The sequence below is a fragment of the Aphelocoma coerulescens genome, chromosome 1, assembly GCF_041296385.1.
Source record: "Aphelocoma coerulescens isolate FSJ_1873_10779 chromosome 1, UR_Acoe_1.0, whole genome shotgun sequence".
NCBI classification, from domain to species: Eukaryota; Metazoa; Chordata; class Aves; order Passeriformes; family Corvidae; genus Aphelocoma; species Aphelocoma coerulescens.
This window is the reverse complement of record NC_091013.1, coordinates 94445951-94471134: the sequence shown is the minus strand read 5'-3', so window position 1 is coordinate 94471134 and position 25184 is coordinate 94445951. Positions and strand designations below refer to the sequence as shown.

The following is a 25184-nucleotide window of genomic DNA, read 5'->3' as shown; positions in this document are numbered from 1 at the left end:
ATATATATATCCCACATGGAAGCTGACAGTCAAAAGTGATTCCAAGAAGCAAGAAAAGACACTCCTCATTTTTGATGTACTTTTGGATTACACCACATGCAATATAAACCCAGGCTACTCTGCCTGGTGTTTTCTCCTAAACTTCAGTCAATGTATCTCTTATTTTTCTTCTCATGACAGATGCCTGAAATGGCACACATAGCCACCTGAAGTTTTGATCACTCTGTAAGTGCTGGGAAATTGTGCTGATTGTAAGACTTGCTCAGCCCATGCTCTGTGACTGAGACTGAGCTACCACACTGTATGTGGACTGCATTCATCACCACCCCTCTCTTACTTCTGACCATACAGGTCATATGGGACCATATCTGCAAGATCACACAGATCTCCACGTTGAGATGGTATTTTAGCTTGCTGCTACAAGGACAGTCCAGCTTCCAATGGAACTTCAGGATTAAAAGAAGCCATTGGTAAGATACATTCAATGTTCACTGAACAGAGCTATAGACCCTCTCTTCTCAATGTCACCAAACTAGAAATGTTTCTCCTGCGACCACCAACAGGTACATCTCCACGTAGAACTCAGAATATGAAGTCTCACGTACTGAAGACCGAATGAAAGGAAACATGTCAGATGTGACAATAGATGAGTCATCCAAATTTGCCAGTCGTCTAGAGAGCACTCATAGAAACACTCAGGTGCACAGCCTCCAACAAGTGATAGAGAAGGAATAAAATAAAAACAACAAAGTTTAATAAGGCTGTAACAAGTTTGTAACTGGACTTTGATAGGCTTTCCTTTCATAAGAAATAGTAAGTCAAGAATGGTTCAAAAATGCAGCTTTAGGCATATAATTATCAAAGAAATAATTAGATTCCACAGGAAATCAAACTCTAAAAACTCACAGAGCATGTGTCAAAGGATAACTTTTTACTCCCCAATCACTTTAAGTGAATGTCTTCAAAACCATCAATGTAAACTCTCAAAAATATCAGGCAGTACCCTAAACATGTCTGATTTCTTTAATACAGATGAATTTACTGAATTCACAGTGAGAAAAATAAATGGAAAATCTGCTGTGGGACAAATTACAAATTCTGGCTATTGATGCACTCCCCACCAAGATCATGCTCTAAGAGTACAGCTTGGTGGTACATCAAAATGAAATATTCATCTCTTTGCCCAGCTATGTATGCAAGCATTCTCAAAACCCAGTTATACCATATCCATATCCTTTCTTTAGGAACTATTTATAGACACTCCTTTTCAAATGCATAATTCATATACTTGTTTAACCTTCCAATAACACTAGAATCTTTAACACACTAAACAAAGCTTTTATTTGTTCACCTTTTTCAGCATCTTGCTCAGCAGACCAACAAAATGTCTTAACTTTAGTCTTATAAAAACATATTCCCTGTAATGCACAGTTCTGTTGCATTTCGTAAAATAAAGTTTTAACAGACTATCTTGCTCTTGGCTTCTAATGAATAAACAAATTTGAATGCAGCTTTTTCTTGGAACACAGCTAATTACATTTGTACAAGGGTGCAAAGCAAAAGGGCAAGGGGAATTCCCCAGCAGAGATTACACAGATTATTTTCTATTCAAGACACATGCATGTTCCTAAAGACAGAACAACACAAAATAAATTGGAGAGTAAAATTAAGGACACCTGCCAAGATAGGAAAAAAAATGCAAAGAACCAACCCCCCCACACCTCCTCATCTGCAACAGCAAGCCTACTGCTGGAAGCCAAGAAATAATGATGTAATTTTATTTGTTCATAATGTGATAACCTGAAAGCAGATTTCAAATAGAAGAATCTACATAAATAAATGCTTACACCAATGGCCGAACTAACTATCAAGCACTAACTATCACATATCTCAAGTTCTATAAATGATTTTCCAAACACAAATTAAAAAAAGAAATTTACTTGCTAAATCAAATAACTGTGCAAAAATGCAGTCAGGTTGGGGACTACTCTACAAGTATTTTTACAATATGCAATTATTTTAATTCTGGACCATTTCTACTTAAGTGAGAGAAAATCTTTTCCTTGCACTGAAGGGGAAAAATAATCATCTGATAGTTAAAGTATTAGAAATTCTTATTCACAAGTCCAAATAGCAAGTAGTTATCTGATGAGTTTTGGAAAGTACTTCGGAATATACAGGCTTACTTGACTCAATTCCCTTTGCTTCTTCTTAGGTTATGGATGTTTTGCCAGAACTTGACATTACGCTTCACAGTTTTATTTTTCCTGACTCATGGCATCGCTAGTTTCTTTAAAGAAGGTACAGGTATTAATAGACATAATTTAAGATACCCCTTGTGCTAAGCAAGGCATATAGTAAATAAATAAGGGTAGGAGAGAGAATGCAAAGTATCTTCATAGTTAAAGGCGATTATGAGCAGCTTCAGCTGGCAAAGACAGGTTTTCCAATACTAGCATCTTTTCACTATCTCTAACTACACTATTAGCCTGTTAATTCATGATACAATTATATTTTTATCTGAAATATTTATCTGAAGTATTTCTTCAATCTTTTGAAAGACTACTCCATTCTTCAGTATGATTCACTTCACCTTGCAATCTGCAAGGGTTTTCATCTCCCAGAGGCAGGTGTAAAGACTGAAAAGGTTTTTTGATTAATTTTAAAAATGGAAGGCCCAATAACTGATAAATAAATCAGTATCTGGAGTTCTATCTCTGTTGCACCCTTGAAAGCTTGCATTCAAGAGACCCACTCTCCCTAGGGATCAGCTAGAGCTCACACTGTCAGGGCAATGCCCTTCAGCTAACATGCTGATTATTTTCAGTGTTCACATTCTCACACAGGGGATACACAGAATGTGACAGCACCTTCTTCATCCAAAAGTGTCTGCAGATGATAGGGGCTGGTAGAGCTGGATGGTAGAGCTCACAGGCTGATGGTGGGTCACAGGGCCCTAGGTTTATGCACCAGTAACTGAAAACACTCGTGTGTGTTTGTTTTTCCCAGTGAATTTAATCCTGAGTGCATGTGTAGCTGATTAGCAAACTCCCAGCTGGACAGCAGGAGACCTGCATCAGAAACGACCCAAGCTCTGTGCTGATGGCTGCATAAGAGGTCCAGGGTGCAAGCACAGGTATTGGACAGACTGAGAGCCTTTGCTAATGTTTGAAGGGTCCATGACCATGAGGAGACTTGTGAAGGGTGCAAGCCCATGCATCTATTTGACAGTGAACATAAGGAGGAAGATCAAAACCTGGCTATCTGTGGGTATGTTGCAGGTGAGTTGTGGCAGTACTACACAGGGGTGCTACAAAGGCAGGGCTGTTGGTGGCTGTCTGTGTGGGCAGCTGCAGCAGTGTCCTCTTAATGCATGTGTGCACCTCTCTGGAATGTGTCCTGAGCCTCGCCACAGCCAAACTGCAAACAGGAACTTCAGCAGTCACATCCATCAGACAGGGATGGAGAGAACTGGACTTGGCTGGGCTTCAAGAGCTGGGAAGGAGGAATCCCCAGGTCTTGGAGCCTACTGAATGCAGCAGTTTTCTTACCATCTTTAACTGCGTTACATATATTTACAACAAATTAATTTTCACTTTTCCTTTAAATTCTGAAAAGTAAATATAGACAGATGGTGCTATGTATTTGATACAATACCACATCACAAATGAAAATAGATAGGATGTATTGCTCATGGTTTGTCTATTACCTGCAAGAGTTTAAATTAAGCAGTTTGGTTAATTACTTAGCTCAGCCCAAGGGCATTAGCCTAAAACCAGCTGTACGGGCAGGCATAAAAAACCTGGAATATTCGCCCAGCATTTCCACCGATTTAATGACAGTAATTTAAAATCATTTTGGGTTTTTTTCCATGTTTGAAAATTGCACCATTTTAAAAGAAGTGTAAATCTAACACAAATAAATTAAATGCAGAGAAGCCTTCTCCAAGTAGTATTTTAAAATCAAAAGTGCTTGGTTTAATTTAAGCAGTTATTGTTGAAAATTAAAGACCACCTGAAGAAAATGCAATATGCACATCCATCAAGGTATTTGCTTAGGTTTATTTAAAGACCAGTCTCCAATACAACCAACTGGGAAACAGAGGATGTAAGTTTCTCCCATTCAGCCACCTGGGTTGTGCCTCTACCTACTCTGTGCAGGATGCTGCAAGAAAGTGAGAACATCACCAGAAGGTGCTAAGGTAGTGTGTGTAACAGGCTAAATACCTGTGTGAATCTTCTTACTGTCCTTAAAGGAAAGCTGTCACTTTGACCTGGAAGACACCACTTAAATTTAGTGCATTTAATACTCATATTACACATGATCAGTATCACATTGTCAGTGAGTCCTTGTAAAGATGGTGACAGTGTCCCCCACTGGGCTTTTAACTTTGGCTACTTGCAAGTCTGATGGAGGGGCTTGTTTTCTGTAAAGAGACATGAATAAAGCACCAGAGAACAGACTGCAGCCTGAATGTTCATCACATCAGCATTTAGTGGTGACAAATTCGGTGTCTGCTGCTACATTCCTAATAGCGGTGCTCCGCCCATGCACTGGAAATTCACACGCTAGCTTACTTCACAGCAACTTGTTACTGTGTAATAAACTAAGGTGTAGTAAACACATAAGATTAACACAGAACATTTCTGCTTGTTTTCTTGCATATGGAAGCCATATTTGGCCTAAACCCCAACTTTAGTTAAACTGACAACTCTCTTAGTAACCAATCCAGGTAACTCCATACGTAGCCCAGGTGCAGGAAATGAGATTTGAAGTCAAGAGTAATTAGAGTTCCCCTTCAATAACATTATTTGCAAGAGATGTTGGAACCAGATGAAATTCAGTAGTTTATTCTCAGTGTTGGAAAGCAAAAAGGAAAAATGCCCAATTTACAGAAATGTGCAAACATGAGTGGCATGCCCTGAACTTTGCAATACCATGCAGATTTGGCATTTCTTTTGTTATTGCTCTTCTAGTTGGTATTCTCATCTAACATGTTTCCAAATGCAAATTAAATTTTCTCAACATATTTTAATTTTTTAAGAAATCACTTTCCTTCAGTTCAAATCAATTTCCATAATTCTGAAATCCCTGCTTTTAATCAACTCTCTGTTATATCTGCTTAGGAGGCTTCTCTAGGAAGCACAGTTACTGCTTTTGAAAATAATCTAGTTCAAAGTTCTGATGCTCACACCAAACCAACCACTCACCATGTGTAAGCAAAAAGCTAACAAAGTCAACTGAAGGTTAATGTGAGAGGTTAGAAAATGCTTCCTGCCAGCTATTTTCCTTTCAGTCTTACAGAAACTGAAACCCCAAAGCAGAAGTGTCATAAAGAACTTGTTCCTACTGGACCATCACCTTAGCCCATAAGTAAAAATGGAATCTGTCAACATTCCTGTGGGCATTATAGCTCTGCCTTCTAGCAAATGCCCCAGTGAGATGACAAATTCTGAGCTGAACCCATTCAAAAGCTGTCATGACTCCCATGCTGTAACAATACCTGCACATTATAAGTTTAAACCCAAATAATTTAGCCATCATTTTCCTCCTCCTGGGTATAATGAACCCCTTTGCTGCTACACAGCATTAAGCGTCCAGTTGTATTACAAAGCACTTGCATTGGAAAGGATGGGGATTTAGCAACAACCAGTAAGCCATTCACCCAGCAGTTTTTAGGACTGGGGTTTACAGCATTCAAGAGAAAAGAAATGATGGGATGAAGTAGTAGTCCCTGCTCAGTCCTGCCTGCTGTGGCTTCAGACCCTGGCTGCTGCTGCTTCCTGAGGCAGGCAGAAAAAGAAAGGAAGTAATCTGTCACCAGAACCCTTCTGCAAGGGCTATGTCAAGTGCATTAAATGCAAATGAAAATTTATATTAATTAAATTGTAATCACTTCAAAGACATGGCTATAGATTAATGTCACACCGACATAATGATTTGACTCATCTCTACAACCTGTTAAGAACCTGGAAGCAATGGTCACATCCTTCTTGATGAAATCATTATTACTAATTGACTGGTAAGTTACTTCACTGATTATAATTTTTCAGGGACGTGTAACAGACACATTGATTGGTTTGAATGAAAAAGCCTGTCTTCTAAGCTCCAGCAAAAGAACAAGCAAAGAAGATGGTCTGCATGTCTGAGGGCAGTGTCCCCAGCACATCATTCCCAGCAGTGAAACTGCAGAACGTGCTATTTATACTGAGATCAAAAGGCCTGCACTCTGATAAATCAAACCCCAGCAGAAATGACTCACTGGACCTTGCACTCTCACATCAGAAGGATGTCGACAAGGTTGCAGCATATCACACACACCACTCCCCTTCTCCTAACCCAAGAAGAGCACCGACCACATTTTGAGCATACATTTAAACAAGGCAAACCAGACAAGACAAAGCAACATGGCCGAACATTCGTGGAGGCTAAGACAGAATATTCTGAGGCACAGAAAAACTCCATAACAATTGCTGATCCCCAAAAGGCTTGAAAGACCTTTACAAAAGCTAACTCATCACCATTCAAGAACCCTGGATATGCAGAGGGCTGGGGGGTACATTTAACCAATTGTAAATGTAAAAGTACATTGAACCAAATGTACCTTTGGTTAAACCCCACAAAATTAGGGTGTGCCTAGGCTCCTTGTGCAAACAGCTCTGAGAAGGTATCAAAATACCCTATCAAATATCAAGGTAGAAGGTATCAAGAATTTTCCACAAGGTTCTTTTTGCAAGTAGAGATCGATCCAGTTTACAGCCCTATGGGGCCACACCAAATCCACAGAAACCAATGCTTTTCTTTTCTTCCATGATCTTGCAACAGGAATTTCCTTTAAATATTCAAGTTTACCTATCAGCTTGTTAGAACAAAATTAAACAAAACAGCAACACTTCTAGAAGGGTACAATTCTTCTTCTATTCAAATAATGTACATTTTTTCTTTAAGAAAAAAAAAATGTAAAGGCAAAGACAAAATATACCTGTAGAGAAAACTTGACCTAAATGAATTCTTCTACTATATATTTTGTCTAATACTAAGAATCAACTGGTAGTAATAGCACTAATTGCTCTAAGTTCACATCACACTGATGTTTTTATTACTTTGAATAAAGGTACTCACCACTAGAATGAAAGGTACAGAAAATAAACCCACCACTAGAAAGATGCTATATTGCAGCTATATCCCATAGTTCTTCAGCAGTGCATTTAGGTATGTATTTATGCCAATTTATTTTATCTATTTCATACCCCTCACAACTAGACTAGAAAGGGCAACACTAGAAAGGGCAGAATGAAGAGTTACTTGTATCTAGGCTAATAAAGTGTTCTGAAATAATGCTCAGAAACTATCTGCAGAAAGTACTTTGTCCAAGATAAGATGCATCGAACTAAAGGTCACAGCGAAGATGAGAAGGGCAGCCTTCCCAGAAGCTGAAAAAAGAAAAGTTATGCTTTGATACTCTTCCCATTGTCTCAGTCTTTCCAGTACAAAAGTATATAACAAGCCAAATACAATGCACTTTGAAATTACCTTCTGAGAAGAACATAAAAGCCTTGCCTGCCCTTAATACCAACCATGGGACTCAAGCCAGTAACAGTGTAGGGGACTTTGACACGAGTCCTCTAGTGAATTGGGATGTTGTGTGTGAAGGCATCATCCTCACTCGACTCACGCGTAGCAGAACACAATCTCTGCAAGGCAGAAAGAAATTCCTGCCTAAGCCTCAGCTATTCCATCTCATCTGTCCAGTGTTTCAGACCACGTGCTCCTTTACAGTAACTTCTTAAATTTTTGCAAATAGATTGACTGAAGAGTGATCTACCAGGGATACAACACAGACATTTTCTCATCATTCCACCCAGGTTTGTGAAAGGAAATAGTGAGTTACAGATTTCTGCTATCTAGTCCCCACAAAATCAGTATTAGATTTACAAATGCTTGTTTGTCCTAGTTGTAGCCAGAACAGGGTTCATATTTTACAGTAGCTGGGAGGGGACATGGCCAGACCCTAATGTTATTCAATACCACCTTAGGTCATTGCCAGGGACAAGGAAAACGACTCTTCTCTCAGGAGAAGGGCATCCTTTCTGGTCATGGAGAAGAAAGTGATTGAGAAGAACAGGTCTTCTATGTAAATCATTTCTTTGTCTTATATGTTTTGTTATTAATATTGTTGCTGTTATTGTTCAGTTTCTTATCTCATTGCTGTTTCCAGCAAATTGTTCTTATCTCAACCAGTGATCATTGTTTTTTGTGCTTCCAACAGGAGGCAGGAGGAGGTAGACCGAGCAGCTGTGTGGTTTTAGGGGAACTAAATTGGAGACTACCATCCTAAGCCATGACATTGTTGCACTGGGAAAATCCTAGAAATACTACCAGAACATCTGAATATGCATTTGGAACATTATTTGCTCAAAAAAACCCCCCAAATCCCAACCACCAAATTCCAGGAAATAAATTTATGACTCATGAGCAGCACAGAAAAATTAAAAGCCCTATAAATTTGTATTTCTTTTTATCCTCAGAACTTAAGTCTCAGTTTATAATCCTAAACTTGAGTCCCAAATGTATTATCTTGCAAAATTCATTTAATAGTATATTTGAGCTCCACCAAACTTCTGCAAAGTTAAACTTTTCACTGTATGTTTATTTTTAGTGATGAGAAGTATTTTATTCCCAAGAGATACTAATTCTGTGCATTGTTATTACAAGAAAGCTGGAGAGGGACTATTTACAAGGGCTTGTGGTGACAGGACAAGGGGAGATGGATTCAAACTGAATGAGACTAGGTTTAAATTAGATATTAGAAAGAAATTCTTTACTGTGGGGTGAGTGAGGAACAGGTTGCTCAGAGAAGTTGTGTATGCCCCATCCCTGGAAGTGTTCAAGGCCAGGTTAGAGTCTTTGAGCAGCCTGATCCGGTGGAAGGTGTCCCTGCCCACAGCAGGAGGGTCAGAACTAGATGATCTTTACTGCCCCTTCCAACCCAAGCCATTCCATGATTCTATGAAACAGCCCCTAAAGAATGCTGGTGATATGTCACATTAGACTACTTTTGATAAAACCAGCACAAGCATATGGTTAGGAATAAAAAAAAAAAAAATCAATAGAAAAAATTATTCCAAAGCAACAATATAAAATTGCCTTTTGAATAAAAAACACCTGAGTATTTGTATTTGCATATTTTCTTATTTCTGAATGTGTTGTTAAACTTAAATTTACCAGAAGAATTTGTCCCATCAATCCATTTGCCCATCTCAGATGGGTCATGATTCACTCAAAGATGTAAGATGCTTTGGAGAGAATTTTGGCTTTAAAGATGAGATTAGACAAGTATTTCACAATGACTGCAATGACAGCTGCATTCATCTCCCTCACATATCAGATTCAAAGTCAGAAGCAGATTCTCAGTTTGCAAGCCAGAACATGTTCTGCTGGATATTTACAGCCAACCACTGAAATCCCCAAAACCTATCAATGATGTCAAACAGGACAGAAATAGATCATCTTGCTTGTTTTTCCTAAATAGACCTGCATTTATAAAAGAAGTAGAAATCTTGAAGAAAAAAATTCTCTTTTATCACCATCACTATCAAAGCACAAAACCACTCAACTTTTTTTGGAAGAACCACTTCAAGAAAGGAATCATGTTTGTGTCTCGCTCTTGATGTTTTATCTCTCCTCTTACATTGTCAGCAACAAAACCTGCTTTTTCTTTTCATTCCAAAGCTTTTTTTTTTACATCGATAAGGAGGTTCATCATGCCATTTCACGTGCCAACAAGTAGATGAATTATGTTTGTAGATGTCAGTGCCTAACACAATTTAACCACGACAAACATGCATTAACTTACAGCAATGCACGTCGCCCTACAATAATCCACTTACCAGATGGTTTGCAGAACAAAACCAGGAACAGGATTAAAATGAGGAAATACTTTCAGCCTTATTCTTTATTACTTAAGATTTTATTGGCTGATACACGTAATGACAGGCATCAGAAGCTGTTTTCAGGAAGTACCCTAAAAAGTGAGCTCTGTGACTTCAGACAGCGACAGGCAAAGATTCGTTTCAGGAGATCTCAAAGTTCAAGCAATCCTTCTGTGTTCTATGTTTTCAAGCAATGCTGGTTGTGCCCTACAGAATAAGCTTTCTGATCTGCAACTCAGCAACAAAGTAAGAAGTAGACTTCTAATTAGGAATTAATAAAATAAGAATACTTACGCTGACCCCACCGGCCTGTTCTTGGATTCAAATAATTTGGATAAAGTCCATTAGGACGATCCATTTTTTGAAGTAACTTCCGAATGTGCATGACCTAAATTAAATCAAGAATCAGGTTCACCGCTAACAACGTTCGTCTGCCCTGTGCACATAGTTAAATCTAATCTTTTTTATTTTCCTTTCATTTTTAGTAGCAAATTTTATTAATCTGAACCACAAGCTCTCTTGAGGGCTTTCTTCAGATTTGCATAGTTTTGGTTTTAAAGGACTGCTTATATAAACATGCTTAAAAATTATGATTTTTAAATGTATTCTGAAACAAATAAGAAAACCTGGGTTGTCATACATTTCTACTTGAAAAAGATATCTATTTGGTAACAGAAATACAAGCAAGAAAAAATTTACCCGCTACCAAGAAGGGAAGTAGAATTCAATACAGAAAGTACTTCCCCTTTAATGCAATTTATGATGAAAAACATGATAAAAATACTCATTTTTGAGACTCACCTTGTTGTAATATACGGGGTCCCCTGTCAAATAGCTGAGGTGGACAAATTCCATGTGCAGAGTACCAAACTCAGCGAGGATGCTGCTGCCAGCAGAAGCCCAGCCCCAGTTTCGACCAACACCACTGAATTCCAAAAATATGCATAAAAAAAGGGAGAAAACAACAGAAAATTCAGAATTACTGAGCACAGCACAACTGCCACAGCCAATCAGACAAGTAGCAACAACACTTTAACCCACACTTAAGATTACAGGAGTTGTGATTTGATTGATCAATTGGTTCACTGGTTGGTCTTTTTGGAAAAAAGGCGCCATAACCACATCAGCAAAAAGTCCTACAATTAAAAAATATAATACCTTGATGTCACATAAATCTGATGACTTAACACTGGGCTCAGTCTCAGCTGTTCTTTATTCACCATATGTTCCTAAGACAAGAATCAAGATAACACAAGTTCTGAAGGTCGCAGCGTTCGCTTCCTTGTTCTGTCAATCTTTACCCTGCGGATCTTTAAGGGATCTGTCTTCCCTTTACCTGTGGGGGATGTGCATCCCTATCTTGTGTCTACATAGGAATACAGGATGTTTACTGCTGGCACAACACATGAGTTCCTCAGGCTCACTTAAAGAATCAGCAGAAAGTGTCACATACCTCCTACCTTTTGCACTCTAAGAGATACCATCTTGCTAAGTCCTAACTCCTAAATTACCTCTGGTTTGTTCTAATTTGGGAGTTTTCATCACCTTTCAGGATTGGGTCTTCTAATTTCTGGAGTTAACTACATATTTCTGAAGATTAATTTTACTTCCTCTCATAAAATATTTCAGTTATGAGTAAGTGTACACACAATCTAGATATACATCTAAAATCAGCTACTGTTTAAGGACACCGTGAAAAATGTAAAGAATGCCTTGCATTAAAAAAGCTCTCTCAAAATCTGAGGGAAATCCCAGCATTGAGCAAGCAATAAATTAGACAAGGCAGTTGTCTTCCATGAGGTAATGCAGACCATCGAAGTTCAGACTGATCTGAGCATTCATCTAAAGGAACCTCTCCATCTGCAAAGACAATAGTTGACTTCAGCACATCAGACTTGATACCTAAGCTAAAATGTAAAATGAAACAGTATCTTCAGAGTCCCATCATCATCTCAAATGCTGGGAATCTTCTAAAGGTAATATACAGCTCACATAGTACAGAAAAGCCAGTAAGTTCAACCATGCCCTGCAAACAATTGTGGTTTTTAATAGATTTTGTAATGACTAAAGAAACAATTATTAAGCTCTAAAGCAACAGACAGAATAATACACTCAGCGTGGTCCAATGGCAGGTTGAATGCTTATTGCAGAATCAGAAGAAAAAACAACATGATCAAAATTTATTGCAGTTAATGAGTTAGAATGTGCTGAACTCTATCAAAATTAACATGCCAGGAACGACAATTTGTCTGCATTTTCTACAGTTCCACTACTAAGAAAAAGTGATGTATGCTATTACTAATTTTAAGTTGGAGGGAGGGGGAGGAACACACTTCACAAAGAAAACTCATTACCTTTTCAGATTCACCATTGCCCATGGTATACCCGTAGGTGTGTTGAAGGCTGGAAGAAGTTTTCCTGCCAGTTGCACTGCTTTGATCTTGAAAACCTAAGATAGTAGGATCAATTGCAAATAGTTACAAAGTCTGATCTATCTCCAAGAATTACAAAGACTGAAATTTCCTTGCTCCACCTACCCCTTTGTATTAAAAAAGCTTTACATAGTAAAAAACATATTAACTTATAATTTTTTGCCACTTGTTCACTTTATAACTTTTGGTTAGATTTGAACATGAAAAGAAAACGTGTCATTTTAATTTCTTTCCTTCTAAGCTCTCCAGCAATAGTTCTTAGATTCCTATTACAGAAGAATATCAGGTCTCCTCCCACCTCCCTCCACCAGTATTAGGAATTTCAAGTGCTTTCTAAAACAGTCTTTAAATCATACCTTATATTTCTCATTAAAAACCAAGACACAACTCTCCTACCCAAGTATTTTAACTTTTACAAACTTCCAGTCTCTTTTTAATGAGATTAGTGCAGACAGAGTTCCTATTCTTTTATGAACAGTCTAGGCAAAACCAGATGCGCAGTTTCCTCTAGTTTTTCCTTCATCGATAATGCATGAAAAATAATATGAATAACATGAAAAATAATTACAGGGTTAATCTTCCCTCTCTAGTCTGATCCCTCATAGAAATTACCGAGAGGACAAAATCTCTGTCATTTCTAGTGTTATTTCTACTTATTTTAGAACATAAATCTGGAATAGCCTTATTGAGAGCCCAAGTCTATTAGACAGACAAGCAATTGGGATAAAGTTCCTTCTAAGCCTACCTGCAGCATGTTTTCCAAAGAAGGTGTATTTGATAAATCCCCATGGCATGAATCAGCTTGTACCAGTTAGTTGCTAGCATACTTTTTAATTAATGCACTCTCAGTATTTACTACATTTCTGGAGAAGTATCTCCTTAATCTGGAGATAAGATTATTCACCAGTTAAACACCATACAAACTAGTTACAAAAAGAGCTACCACGTCCCAAAATAACTTATGCAACATGGACTTAGTATAGAAACATCCTCTCTTTGGTGACCAGCAATAGGACATGAGGAAATCAAATGAAGATGCCTAAGGGCAATTTCAGATAGGGAGAATGTTCTTCACTAAGGGACTGGTCACAGCACCAAGCCTGTCACAGCTCAAGGAACATGTGGATGATGCTCTTAGTCATATGGTTCAGTTTTAGGTAGTCCTGAGAGAAGCAGGGGGTTGGATTCCACAATCCTTAAAGGTCCTTCTAACTTAAGATATTCTACAATTCTATCGTCAACTACCTGACCAATACTCTGTAATCAAGAAGAATAAGAACTTTAGGAAGGACTACAGGAGTTGGATTTGTAAAGTCTATGGGAGGAAACTGATGAGATGCTCACTAGAGAAGCAAGCTGAAAAAAAAAGCAATCAAGAGCATCCTTATTTTTCATATGAAGGTGGGGAAAAAAATCAATATCTTAATGTTTGAGGAGATGACTAGTGAGACATGAAATAAACCAGAAGAAAATATTAAAGATGACATCTAATTGTATTTGATGCAGTGGAGTATGGAGAGATGGAGGTGAATCTGAAAGCAATGAGCCAGGATAAAGAACTTTTACAGAAGTTCTCCAGATGAATTGTAAGATGGGATATGTCTAAACTGAAAAAGAATATACCTGAGGATATGATTTGATAGAATTGTGAAGTAACAGAGGCAATATGGCTTGAATGATTTTTAGCAAAGAAACCGACAAGAGACGGTCTTTGAGAAAACGTGCAGAAATTTAGCAGTAAAATTCATACAACACTCTGACCTTGAATAAAGGACCAAGTCAGAACAGGGAGGGCACAGTATAAGGAAGAGGTATAATACAGGTGAAATCTATGGTAATTGGGAAAAAAGAAAACCTTAAGAGAACTGAAAGCTCAGTCTTGGCCCAGTTGCATAAGAACTACCTCATTTGCATCTATAAATAAGCATCAAAAATTCATGTTGAACTTCTAGAATTTTAAGTAGTAGATGGGTCAAGAGCAGAACTATCTACTGGGAGTCATCTGAAGGGACTCCCTCTACATTGCAGGCAAGCTTTAACACCTAATCAGTGATGACTTCCAGTGAAATAGTAAACAGTTTGGAAAGACATTTGTAACATGAATTTGTTTATCTTCAGCTTTCATATGTTGCACCCTCTTAAAGTGCTATGTACTATCATATTGTTCATTAATAAAAGATATTGAAACATTAGGGTAAGAATATTCAATAGAAGAACATCCTTAGAAACATCCTTGCTAAAAGAATATTCTTAATGGCTAACTATTTACATTGCTATCCAGCTTTTAATCAGTTTGAAATGTATGGTACGTGGAGGAGTTTTTAGCTAGAGTGTATGAAGTAAAGGTCGAGCTGATCTAAATGTGCACGAATCCAGGCAAGACAGTTAAAGCAAGGCAATCACTGAGCCATTTCAGCATCAGAGCACCAGCAGGAACTGCCAATTCAGACAACCATGTTCTTAGCAGTACCTGCCCAAACTGGCTGTGATAAAGGCACTTTCCTGTCACCTCCAGTAGGCTGAGGACTCTTGAGTACCAGTGATCTAGCATCAGAAGGTACAATATTCCCTCCCTAGATCCCTCTCATCCAAAACTGAATGTAAGGAAACAAAAAATTGGTTGAAGGCATGCCTTTACTTTCTATTACTGCCATCTCTGTCCTATCTTGCTGCTACTTCTGCATAAAAAAACGACTGAGTGCTTGGCACAATGTTTACCTATGCAGGCTGGAGTGAGAACTGGGAAACAGCTGCATAGGATTTTATCAGAGCCAAGTGACCACAAGAGCACTCTTGGAGAGAGGGAGGGAAAAGAAAGAAATGTAGCAAGCAGTGGTGAGTGAGGTGCCTTTTATGGGAAACTGCAGAGGTGTCCAGAGAGCTCTGCTGAGCTCGTTAAAGTGCCTTGTTTAGCAAGTTCCAACCTGCCATAAGAACAACAGTAAAAGCCTCGGGCTCTAGCTTATGAATAATGTGCTGGTATCAGACAACATCGTTACTTATCATGTAATATTTTTACTTTAATTTTTTTTTTAAAGCAGGTTGAACTCATAGATTCTACCTCAGCCCTGGCAGTTCCCTGTTGACAGGCAATGCAGTTCAAAAAATATATAGGCAAGAAGAACAGAAAAGAACAAAAAATGAATGGCTGCCTTAAAAATAGAGCTCGTTAGGAAACCATAGAAGAATTGGGGTTATTTAGTCCAGACAAAAGATGTTCAAAAGAGCAGAAGATAATGACTTTTCAGTATATAAAAGGCTAACACAAGTAAAAGGAAATAATATTTTTTCCATGGACACGGAGAACAGAAAATAACACCAAAATGGACCCAGGGAAAGTAAATTAGTTATTAGGAAAAACTTGGTGATAAGAATAACTACTAATGCAGCATAACTGTGATTACTGCAAGGTCATCACTACAGCATTTAAAAATGCTCTGTACAATACATACAAAGACTTAGATGATTTGACTTTACCAAGGAACAGAAGAATAACTGAGAATTACTCAGCTGCCTTACCACTCTTCCAGCCATGTTGCTGCATTTTATTTGCATGGCAAGGTTTTGGTAGTGAAGGGCCACAAGGGTGGCTTCTGTGAGAAGCTGCCAGAAGCTTCCCCATGCCTGGCTGAGCCAATGCCAGCTGGCTGCAAGACAGACCCACCACTGGTCAAGGCTGAGCCCATGAGTGATGGTGGTAGAGCCTCTGCGAAAATATGGTTAAGAAAGGGGTAAAAAAAACCAACCACAGAACAGCAACTGCAGCCAGAGGAGTGAGAATATGTCATAGAATCAACCCTGCCGACACCAAGGTCAGTGCACAAGGGAACAGAGGCGCTCCAGCCACCAGAGCTGAGATTCCCCTACAGCCCATGGTGCAGCCCATGGTGAGGCAGGATGTCCCCCTGCAGCCCATGGAGGTCCGTGGGGGAGCAGAGATCCACCTGCAGCCCGTGGAAGAGCCCCACAGCAGAGCAGGTGAATGCTCAAAGGAAGCTGTGACCCTGTAGGAAGTCCACAATGGAGCAGGGTCCTGGCAGGACCTGTGGCTCTGTGGAGAGAAGCCCACACTGGAGCAGGTTTGCTGGTGGGACTGGTGACCCCGTGGGGGACACCCACTGAGCAGTTTGTGAAGAACTGTGGCTTGTGGGAAGGACTCATGTGGGAGAAGTTGGTGAAGGGCAGTCTCCTGTGGGAAGGACCCCACACTAGAGCAGGGGAGGAGTGTGAGGAGTCCTCCCTCTGAGGAAGGTGGGGCAGAGATAACATGGGATGAACTGACTGCAACCCCCATTCCCTGTCCCCCTGCACTGCTGTGGGGGAGGAGGTAGAGAAAATTGGGAGTGAAACTGACCCTGTGAAAAAGGGAGAGGTAGGGGAAAGGTGTTTTAAGATTTAATTTTTATTTCTCATTTTCAGTTAATAACCCCTAGTCGGGTCTGGTTTGCCCATGACAATACTCGGCAAGTGATCTCTCCCTGTCCTTACCTGGACCCATGAGTCTTTCATTGCATTTTTTTGTCTCTCCCCTGTCCAGCTGAGGAGGGGAGTGACAGAGCAGCTTTGGGGAGCACCTTCCATCCAGCCAGGGTCAACCCACCACAGTTCCCAAGTAATGAGATGCCTTGTGCACATTCCGTACATGTAAGAGGAAAATGTTTTGCCTCTCAGGTATGGTATCTACTCTGTAGACACACAAAGGACCTTCCATGAATCATGGAGACCATCTATCCCCAGGTTTCTTTGCTAGCACAAAGCTCCAAGTACAGAACTGATCAGAATCTTCTTAAAGACACCATAACAGCAGTAGCAAACATCCTGCTTTGAAGATGCAAAAGCACTGTTCTAGGTAAATGGGTATTAATCCCAAGGTAGCTGTTTTGTGCACTCTCAAAATACAGACATTCTTCAGAAAAGTTTTAGAAGCCACTGTAGACTTGGAAGAGTATTTCCATTTTATATGGTAAAATCTAACACATTAAATACATCAGTTTACATGGCCTTTACTAGGCTAATACTTCTTTCTGTAAATAATGTAAAGCAATGGAAGAATTTCTTCCCCCTTTCAAAAACAAATCAAGCTGTTTACAGCTAGAAGGGAAGAGACTGAAAATTGGCAGAAAAAGCAAAATCTAAACCCCAAATCGGGTAAGTGGATCCCTCATTAAGATGAAAACAGCAATCAGTATTTACAAACTAGTATGTACAGCAGACCAGCTGTGAGGGCCTGAATAATTTTCATCCATTAAATTGATGCTTAACATATCAAACCTGCCACCCACTCCACAATATGAAAGCTTGCTCCTGAGCCTATTAATCCAAGCAAGGCCTTTAAAACATTCAGCAGAAAAGGCCTGAAAGATTTCAACGATTCTTCAAAAGTCTTATTGATGTATCCAGTGACTGCCTAGATGCATGGCTGCAGCTCTCAGAAGACTATATTATGCTAATACGGCTGTTAGGTGTTCCCTTCCAGAACTATGAATGGCAAACAGCACCAAATGCCCTCTGTTCCTAACTCTGAGGGCAATGATAGATGTTTTCTACAAATAAGGAACCTCTTTCATGTATGTGCATAGACCAGCCTTTGAATCATTCTTATTAAAAAGTAATAAATGCCAGACTTCTCTCTAATCTGATGGTTATTAACTAGTGAGTCTCTATGGCCATGCAATGTGGCTGGTTCTGTAGGCTTTGATAGCCCCGGATCATTGGAAAAACATCAGACAAAACAGATACACTGCACAAGTTCACAAAAATATAGTACTTGGTTCACCATCAGTACTACTATTGGTATCAAATCCTGAACACAATTCCTTTGAACACTAAGGATGAAGATGATGAGGGAGACCTATCTAATTACTAAATATAAATTGAAAAACCAGAGCACTTGACAGCAGTTCCAGACTCAGACCCTTGAGGAAACGATGTGGTACTCCTTGGCCCAATCAAGAATAGTTATCTTTCTACCTTCAGAGTTCAACCTGCAGCAGTCAGCTCCTCACTGCCTTTTGGTAGCTAAACACTCATTTAAAGTTCAACTTCTTAGAGAGGACTCTCTGCATAAGTGGAGATAAAGGCTCATGGTGAAAATCAAGCAGCATTATCACCAAAAAAAACAAACTAAGAAAACCAGAAGTAGCTTAATAACCATTGCTGGTTTGATGCCTGTTTATATGTGTCTTACTACATAGGAAAAAGATGCCTGCATGCCAGATCAATAGCTCTGAGCTCCTAGATGAATAGCTCTTAACTTCCAACACACCTTGCCCCTGTAAAGTTTGGGGGCTCCTGGGTTTTACAGTGTTCCTACGGCATTTCCCCCTGCAAGTGGAGGCCATCCTGATACCAAGAAATGGAAAAACAGCTCCCTCTTTATACATTTGCTTCTAGTCATTTTCGTGGATGTAATTACAAAGTCATCTTGTGAGATGAGGGAGGTGCAACAAGATTCTGGTAACATTTCCGCTGTCATAGTATGAAATGAGAGTGGGAGAACACCTGAGGTATATTTTACAGATGTTTGTTAGTGATGATTGAAGAGGTATGCCACAACTAGAATTGGTCCTGGAGAATGTAAATCATGTTCATGTGAAATTTAGCAAGGCAGTTACAAACTATACTACCTATAGTGGTGAAATGATGTAGAAATACATAAATTCAACAGCACCCATCAGCACTGTAGGTTTCTTGAGCTGTAGCAGATGTTCAAGGAAGGAAATTTTGCAGATACTGTAAAGACAATGCCATAGCTAAGGTACTATTGCTATCCTTGGTAAGGTGCAATGATTACCAAAGTACTTGATGAACAACACTAAGCATTTCTAAAACACTGAAACTCTTTAAACAAGAGAAGACTTATTCTGCAAAGGGAATGCTCTATGGATTTATATTTGTGGCAGAAAAAAATCGGTATGGAAATGAAAAATCTAAACCCATCTCAGCAGTCTAAGATCAGAGTTAAAAAACCAAGAATCAACTTGAATCTGGATTATGGTGACAACTTAAAATGGCTATGATGACAATTTGCTCTACTTTCTTTACTTCCTCCCTTCAGATATTTGCACACAATGATGGGGTCCCTCCTGAGTCTTTTCCTCTCCAGGCAGAACAGTCCTGGCTCTTTCAGCGTTCCCTCAAATGAGAGATAATCTAGGCCCTGAACTATCTTTGTCAGTCCTTTGTTGGACTCTCTCCAGTATGTTCATGTCTCTTGCACTATGTAGCCTAGAACTGGATACAGCAAAGGGTAAGAACTACCTCCGCTGACCTGCTGGCAAATTTCCTAATGCACGCCAGGGTACCATTCACTTTCTTTACTGCAAGGGAATATTGCTGCACGTGGCCAACTTGGTGTCCACCACTTTTCTGCAGAGCTGGGTGGCCTCCACATATAGTGGTGCATGGGCTTGTTCCTCCCCAGGTGTGGGATTTTGCCCTTACCCTCATTGAACTGCATGAGGTTCCTGTCAAGCCCATTTCTCCATCCTACTGAGGTTCCTCTCAGTGGCAGCACAAACCTCTGGCCTATCAGTTGCTCTTCCTGGTTTGGTGTCATCAGCAAATTTGCTGAGGGCGCCATCTACCCCATCACCCAGATCATTTGTGAAAACATTGAACAGGAGTGGACCTGGGGTACACCACTAGTTACTGTCCTCAGACTATATTTTGCACCACTGATCATCACCCTCTGAACTTGCCTGCTCAGACAGTTTTCAATCTACCTCACTATCTGCTCATCCAGCCCATAATTCACTAGCTTCTTTATGAGGATCTTGTGGAATACAGTCATTTCATCGTAGGTCATCAGGGTTGGTCGAACATGAGTTCCCCAATCACTTTGTTGCTCATGGGCTGGGGAATAGTTTACCAAATTAGTTGCTCCATCATCTTTCCAGGGATAAAGGTAAGACTGGCCAGGTTCTAGTTCCCTAGATCCTCCTGCTGACCCTTTTTGAAGGCAGGAGTGATCTAGGGGTGATGCCATCATGCTCATCTTGTGCATTAGCTTTGGTGCCCAATGATACCCACTTAAACCTTTGCTGGTAAAGCTACTACACCTCTGCAAGGCATTCAGCTGTTACATGCAGGCAGTTTATACAGGCAGAGGGAAAGAAACTGCTGAATTTTAACAGTCTCCAAAATTTTAAAACCTGCCAAATTCACCCTCATGGAAGTCCAGGACTGGTTACTTCTGCTGCTGCAAAGTACTCCTGTGCTATGAGAATTCTGGTTTCTCAAGAGCAACAGGATAAAGCAGATAGCACTTAAGCCATAAATATTACATAACTTGATGATTTGCTCATTTCACAAGGCAATGAATGTGCCATGGAATGTTCCTTCTTTGTGGAAAAAAGAAACTCCCTTAGTTTTCAAAACACGTAGACTAGGTTGACATTTTCTTTAACCAGTAAAGTCACAAACAAGACTTCAAATACTTTTATTTAAGAAAATCACACTGGATTCCTCCCTGAAAGATACACTTTTGCTGACAATTTTAAAGAACAGTAGGAAGGCAAAGAAGGCTGTCCAGTTTCAGATGACACATGAAATTAGGTGATGTAACGTTGCCTCTGATCTAAACTTCATGGCTACAACAAGCTTGGCTATCCTTAGTCTCTCTTTTTGGAGATCCAGTGATTCTGCTTGTAAAAGTTTTCTAATGCAGTGTATCAGAATTATCACAACTTCCAAGGTAAAAGCTGCAACTGTGTTCTGCATTCTACTTCTGAAACCAAAAGCTCAGTAAAGCCCACAGGACTGGACAGGTCCATTCATACATCCAAGCTGCTTCTTTCCTAGACCCTCTAGACTGCTTTGAGATGAAAATACAGGTCATGATTTTTTGGATTAAAGAATACAGGGACAAAAACTAGCAAAAGAGATGGGAAGAAACTACCCCATCACAACAATCTAGGAGAACTATCATAGTGGTAGTCCCTAAGCTGAGTTGTACTGAAAAGCATTAAAATGCCTATCTGATCATATTGTTCAGCTACAGTCTACAAATGAGCTGAAAAATAAACACACAAAAATACTTCAATTGCATCAGTTAACTGCAGATAAGACAGATATTGTCTGATTGACTACAACTTCCCCTATTTACATTTTACAAATTAGCAATTATATATTCAAATGCTGCGTCTTAGATAAAAGATAAATACTCTGGTGATTCTCTACCATCAGCAGGGAAAGATCTGCAAACGGAATTCTTAAGTGATACTATCTTTATCTTCTTCAAAAGTTTTCCAAAGCTGCTTTCCTGGACAAGAGACATGAGGAATCCAGTTACTGTTGACTGAGGCATCTTAGGATATAATGAAATATTCATTGGTTTCACACTACTGATATTTTTGAAAAACCGATATGAGAAAGTCTGTGCATATATTAGCTTATTAGAAATATTCAACATTTTTACTTTAGAAGATTTGAACATAAAAATTTGGCATACACTGGACAACCAGCTAATCATATTTGAACTACCTGCCACTGGCTAATAATACTTCAATTAAACTGCATAATTTCCATTCACTTCAATAGCTGTATCAGCTTCCTTGGCACAGGTTTCATGCATATCTGAGTAGAAATGTTACATGTTCTCAATTTTTAAAGGGCCTTCAAATCCAAGGCACTTTACACCAGTCAGTCAACATCACAGATGACTTAAAATTCAGAATAAATGTGATGAAAATCTGGCATATAAATGCCTCCTCGATCTGATAATTCCAGAAGATGTAGCACACTGCTTCACATCCCATTTAACTGAGCCAAAAACCATGGCAGTCTTGAGTTAATTTTCTCTTCTGCTATTATTATTAGAATAGTAGGCAATTTTTGTGCTTCATCTTTCCTGCTTTTCATATCTCTGGCTTCTTCACTCTAAGTTTACCCACACAAGCAGTATTAACCTGCCAGCTTAGTTACCTTTATAAAAAAAAATGATCCCAGGCCTAGAATCTTGAATTTGCACAACACACCAACCACAATCACTCATGCCTAAGCATAATCTCTTCTTGCTGAAGGAGCTACTACAGTAGCAGAGGGAACCAGATGTGGGAGCACAGACAATGTATGTCTTCTAGCTTAAATGTTCCCCAACTAGTAGCTGGCACAGAGAAAGGCTGATTTAAACTGTGGAAAAAGGAAAAGGAGAAAGAAGAAAAATGAATGGCTGTCAGAAAATTGAAGAAAAGAGCCATCAAGGGACAGAAGATCAGCATGCAGCTTTGCCAGTGGGGAAGGAGAAGTGGTTAAGGACAGGGCTTCCAGTTCCCCACCTCCTACAAGGTGAAGTGTCAGGGAGAAGTTGGTAAAAGAAGGGAGCACAAATAGGCAGTGAAGGGAAGAAACAAAGGCATCGAGAGGAAGGACAGGGAACGAATGGAGATCTAAAGAAGGTAAGACATAAAACAGATGGACTGCCAACAGTACAGCTGTGAGGAACAGGATTATAAGAAACATGTGGGGGAATCTGACAGGGGAAAAACACTTTCTCATCTCACAAAAACATATTCCTAGGAACTAGAATTGACTCCAATATATCAGTCTTTCAGTATGCCTTTGTAGCCAAACACATCCAGGCAAAGCAAATGTTATCAATGAATCTTGGGGGTGTTGTTTTTCATTTCTGGGGTTTTTTTTCTATTAATCAATGATCTTCAGTATTTTGATACTACCAGCTGTCCTACTGAGTTGAGTAACAGACTCCATTATGTGCCTGAAGTTCACAACCCAACTCATGATCCAGCCCCTCTGTGGTTTTTAAGAAGAAAAATTTGTGTTAGAAACCTTAAGAAATGATTCTGAAGTCAAATAATTAAGCTGCTTGTACTAAGCTAACAAGTTTTATCAGAACAATTTTTGTGCAATAGAAGTTATTTACTTACTGTGATTATTAATCTCTCTTGACACAGGTTTTCTTTTTGGTAACGTCTTTTCCTAACACCTTCTCCATTCATGACAAGTATTTCCTTTATTTCCCATCTATTTTTCTATGCCATGTTATCTTTTTTGTCTTTTCACTCTGTGCTTAGATTATCTCAATTTCTACTTTCTTCCTCAGTTATTCCTCTGTCTCCCATTTCTCTTGAATGTACTGCCAAGCTTTCCATTTTAAATTTCATCTTGATTTCCCCTTTAGTCTTTGCCAGAAATGACTCAGTCCCTTTTAGACTGTATTTGCCTTTACAAAGAAAAGTTAAACAGAGATTAAATTACATATTGTTTTACACTATGTGCAGTCATTATACACACAGCCTCCCTTCTCCTGCTGGTATAATGTGACAGATTACAATGCAAAAATTGCAGTCTAGGGGGGGGAAAAAAAAAAAAAAGTAAAAATCACACAGCTTTTACATCTTCAGAAACATATCCCTGATACAATGTCAGATGCAAAGCACATTACATTCCACCTGATGGAAGTTAAGTAGTGTTTGGTTGTTTTTTTGTTTGTTTGTTTTTAATGAACTGGCTTATTTTCACCAATCAACAGATATGTAGCTTATCTACAGGTTTTTTATATATGAATTTTATATATATATATTTTTATATATTTTATATATATATATGGACTGAGTTCTGGCAGAAAATTAGTTGGCAAACAAAACCTATGAGCAATGAATTAGTAAGCACTGAATCTTCATAGTTGCATAAATTCTGCAAGGCACTTGAAAAACCAGACATTTGTTTTGACAAAATGGTGAGATAAATATCCAGACTCCTGCAGCGTAATTTATAGTTCTCAGGACCAGAAATGCAAGATAAAAATGTTGTTCTTTTATGCCATGCAAATGAAAACAAAAAATGTTCAAGAGCAACAATCTTATCATCTGCATAAAAAAAGGAGTAAGTGTCAAGATACCTTTAGAATTACATCAATAAGCAGTACTTAAGTGAAATATTCCTTCCAGAGAGATATCTGGACTGTGTCATGTACCACATACTGAGTATTCGTGTGTCCAAGAGGCACAACTACCAGTCCTCTAACTTTTCATGACTTTCTACTGCTTCTGCTGCTTTTACAAGTCCTTCTAAGAACATGATTACCAAGAAGCTTGCAGCATACCAACAGCAGTCATTAATGACTTCAACAGAAATAAATTCCTCCTCATATTTGAAGTTCCTATTTATAAATCCAAATGCTCATAGGTCTTTTGTCACAGGATTTCATACCTGAAGTTCAAGCTGAGCAGCTTGCCTTGTTTGAGTTTCACATACTCTTCCAAGGCCACAACAACTCAAAACACAGTCCCTTACTCTGTCCCCATGTTAATCTGTTCGACATAAGTTGTTCATTTCTTTTGTAACTTCCAGTCTGCACCTACGCCTTTGGCAACACTAAAGTGGATTTAATTTACAGAGGCCTAATTGAACATTCAATTAAATTTCTCTGGAGTTTTCTACTTATTTGCCATCTCAATAAGAGCAAACCTACAGTCAGATATAAATTCTTAAGAGAAGCCTTTTATTGTCAAGTCACTATTGTACTGATGATCTCTTATTTTCCATTATGTAAATCTCTGGGATGGGGAGAAGAAGTGAAATCAGACTATCTGGTTCACAATTACCTAGGTCACCTTAAAAGACCTTTTCCTAAAATGGACACAGTTGCATTATTTTGATTTAGGCACTTATCTTCAATCTTGTGTTTTGAATTAAAAAAAAAAAAAAATCACAGAACATGCTGAGTTGGAAGGCTAGAGAACTTCTTGGTCATTCCTTTAAAAATCTGTCTCCTGATTTTCCGATTCATAACTGGCAACAGAATGTCACTGCAGGCAGCATCCTCTTGACTCCTAACAGGCAAGAAGAGTTCACCATC

General features: G+C 39.0%; 1 protein-coding gene across 1 annotated transcript in view; it reads right to left on the bottom strand.

Moving 5' to 3' along the window:
* Positions 1-25184, bottom strand: part of MAN1A2 (mannosidase alpha class 1A member 2) — a 136145-nt gene that overhangs the window by 35824 nt on the left and 75137 nt on the right. Inside the window, exons 6-8 of the mRNA XM_069019054.1 lie at positions 12287-12381; positions 10734-10857; positions 10227-10320 (exon numbers count right to left, since the gene is read on the bottom strand). Of these exons, the coding sequence (XP_068875155.1) occupies positions 10227-10320; positions 10734-10857; positions 12287-12381 (313 nt within the window). The remainder of the gene's footprint in view (positions 1-10226; positions 10321-10733; positions 10858-12286; positions 12382-25184) is intronic.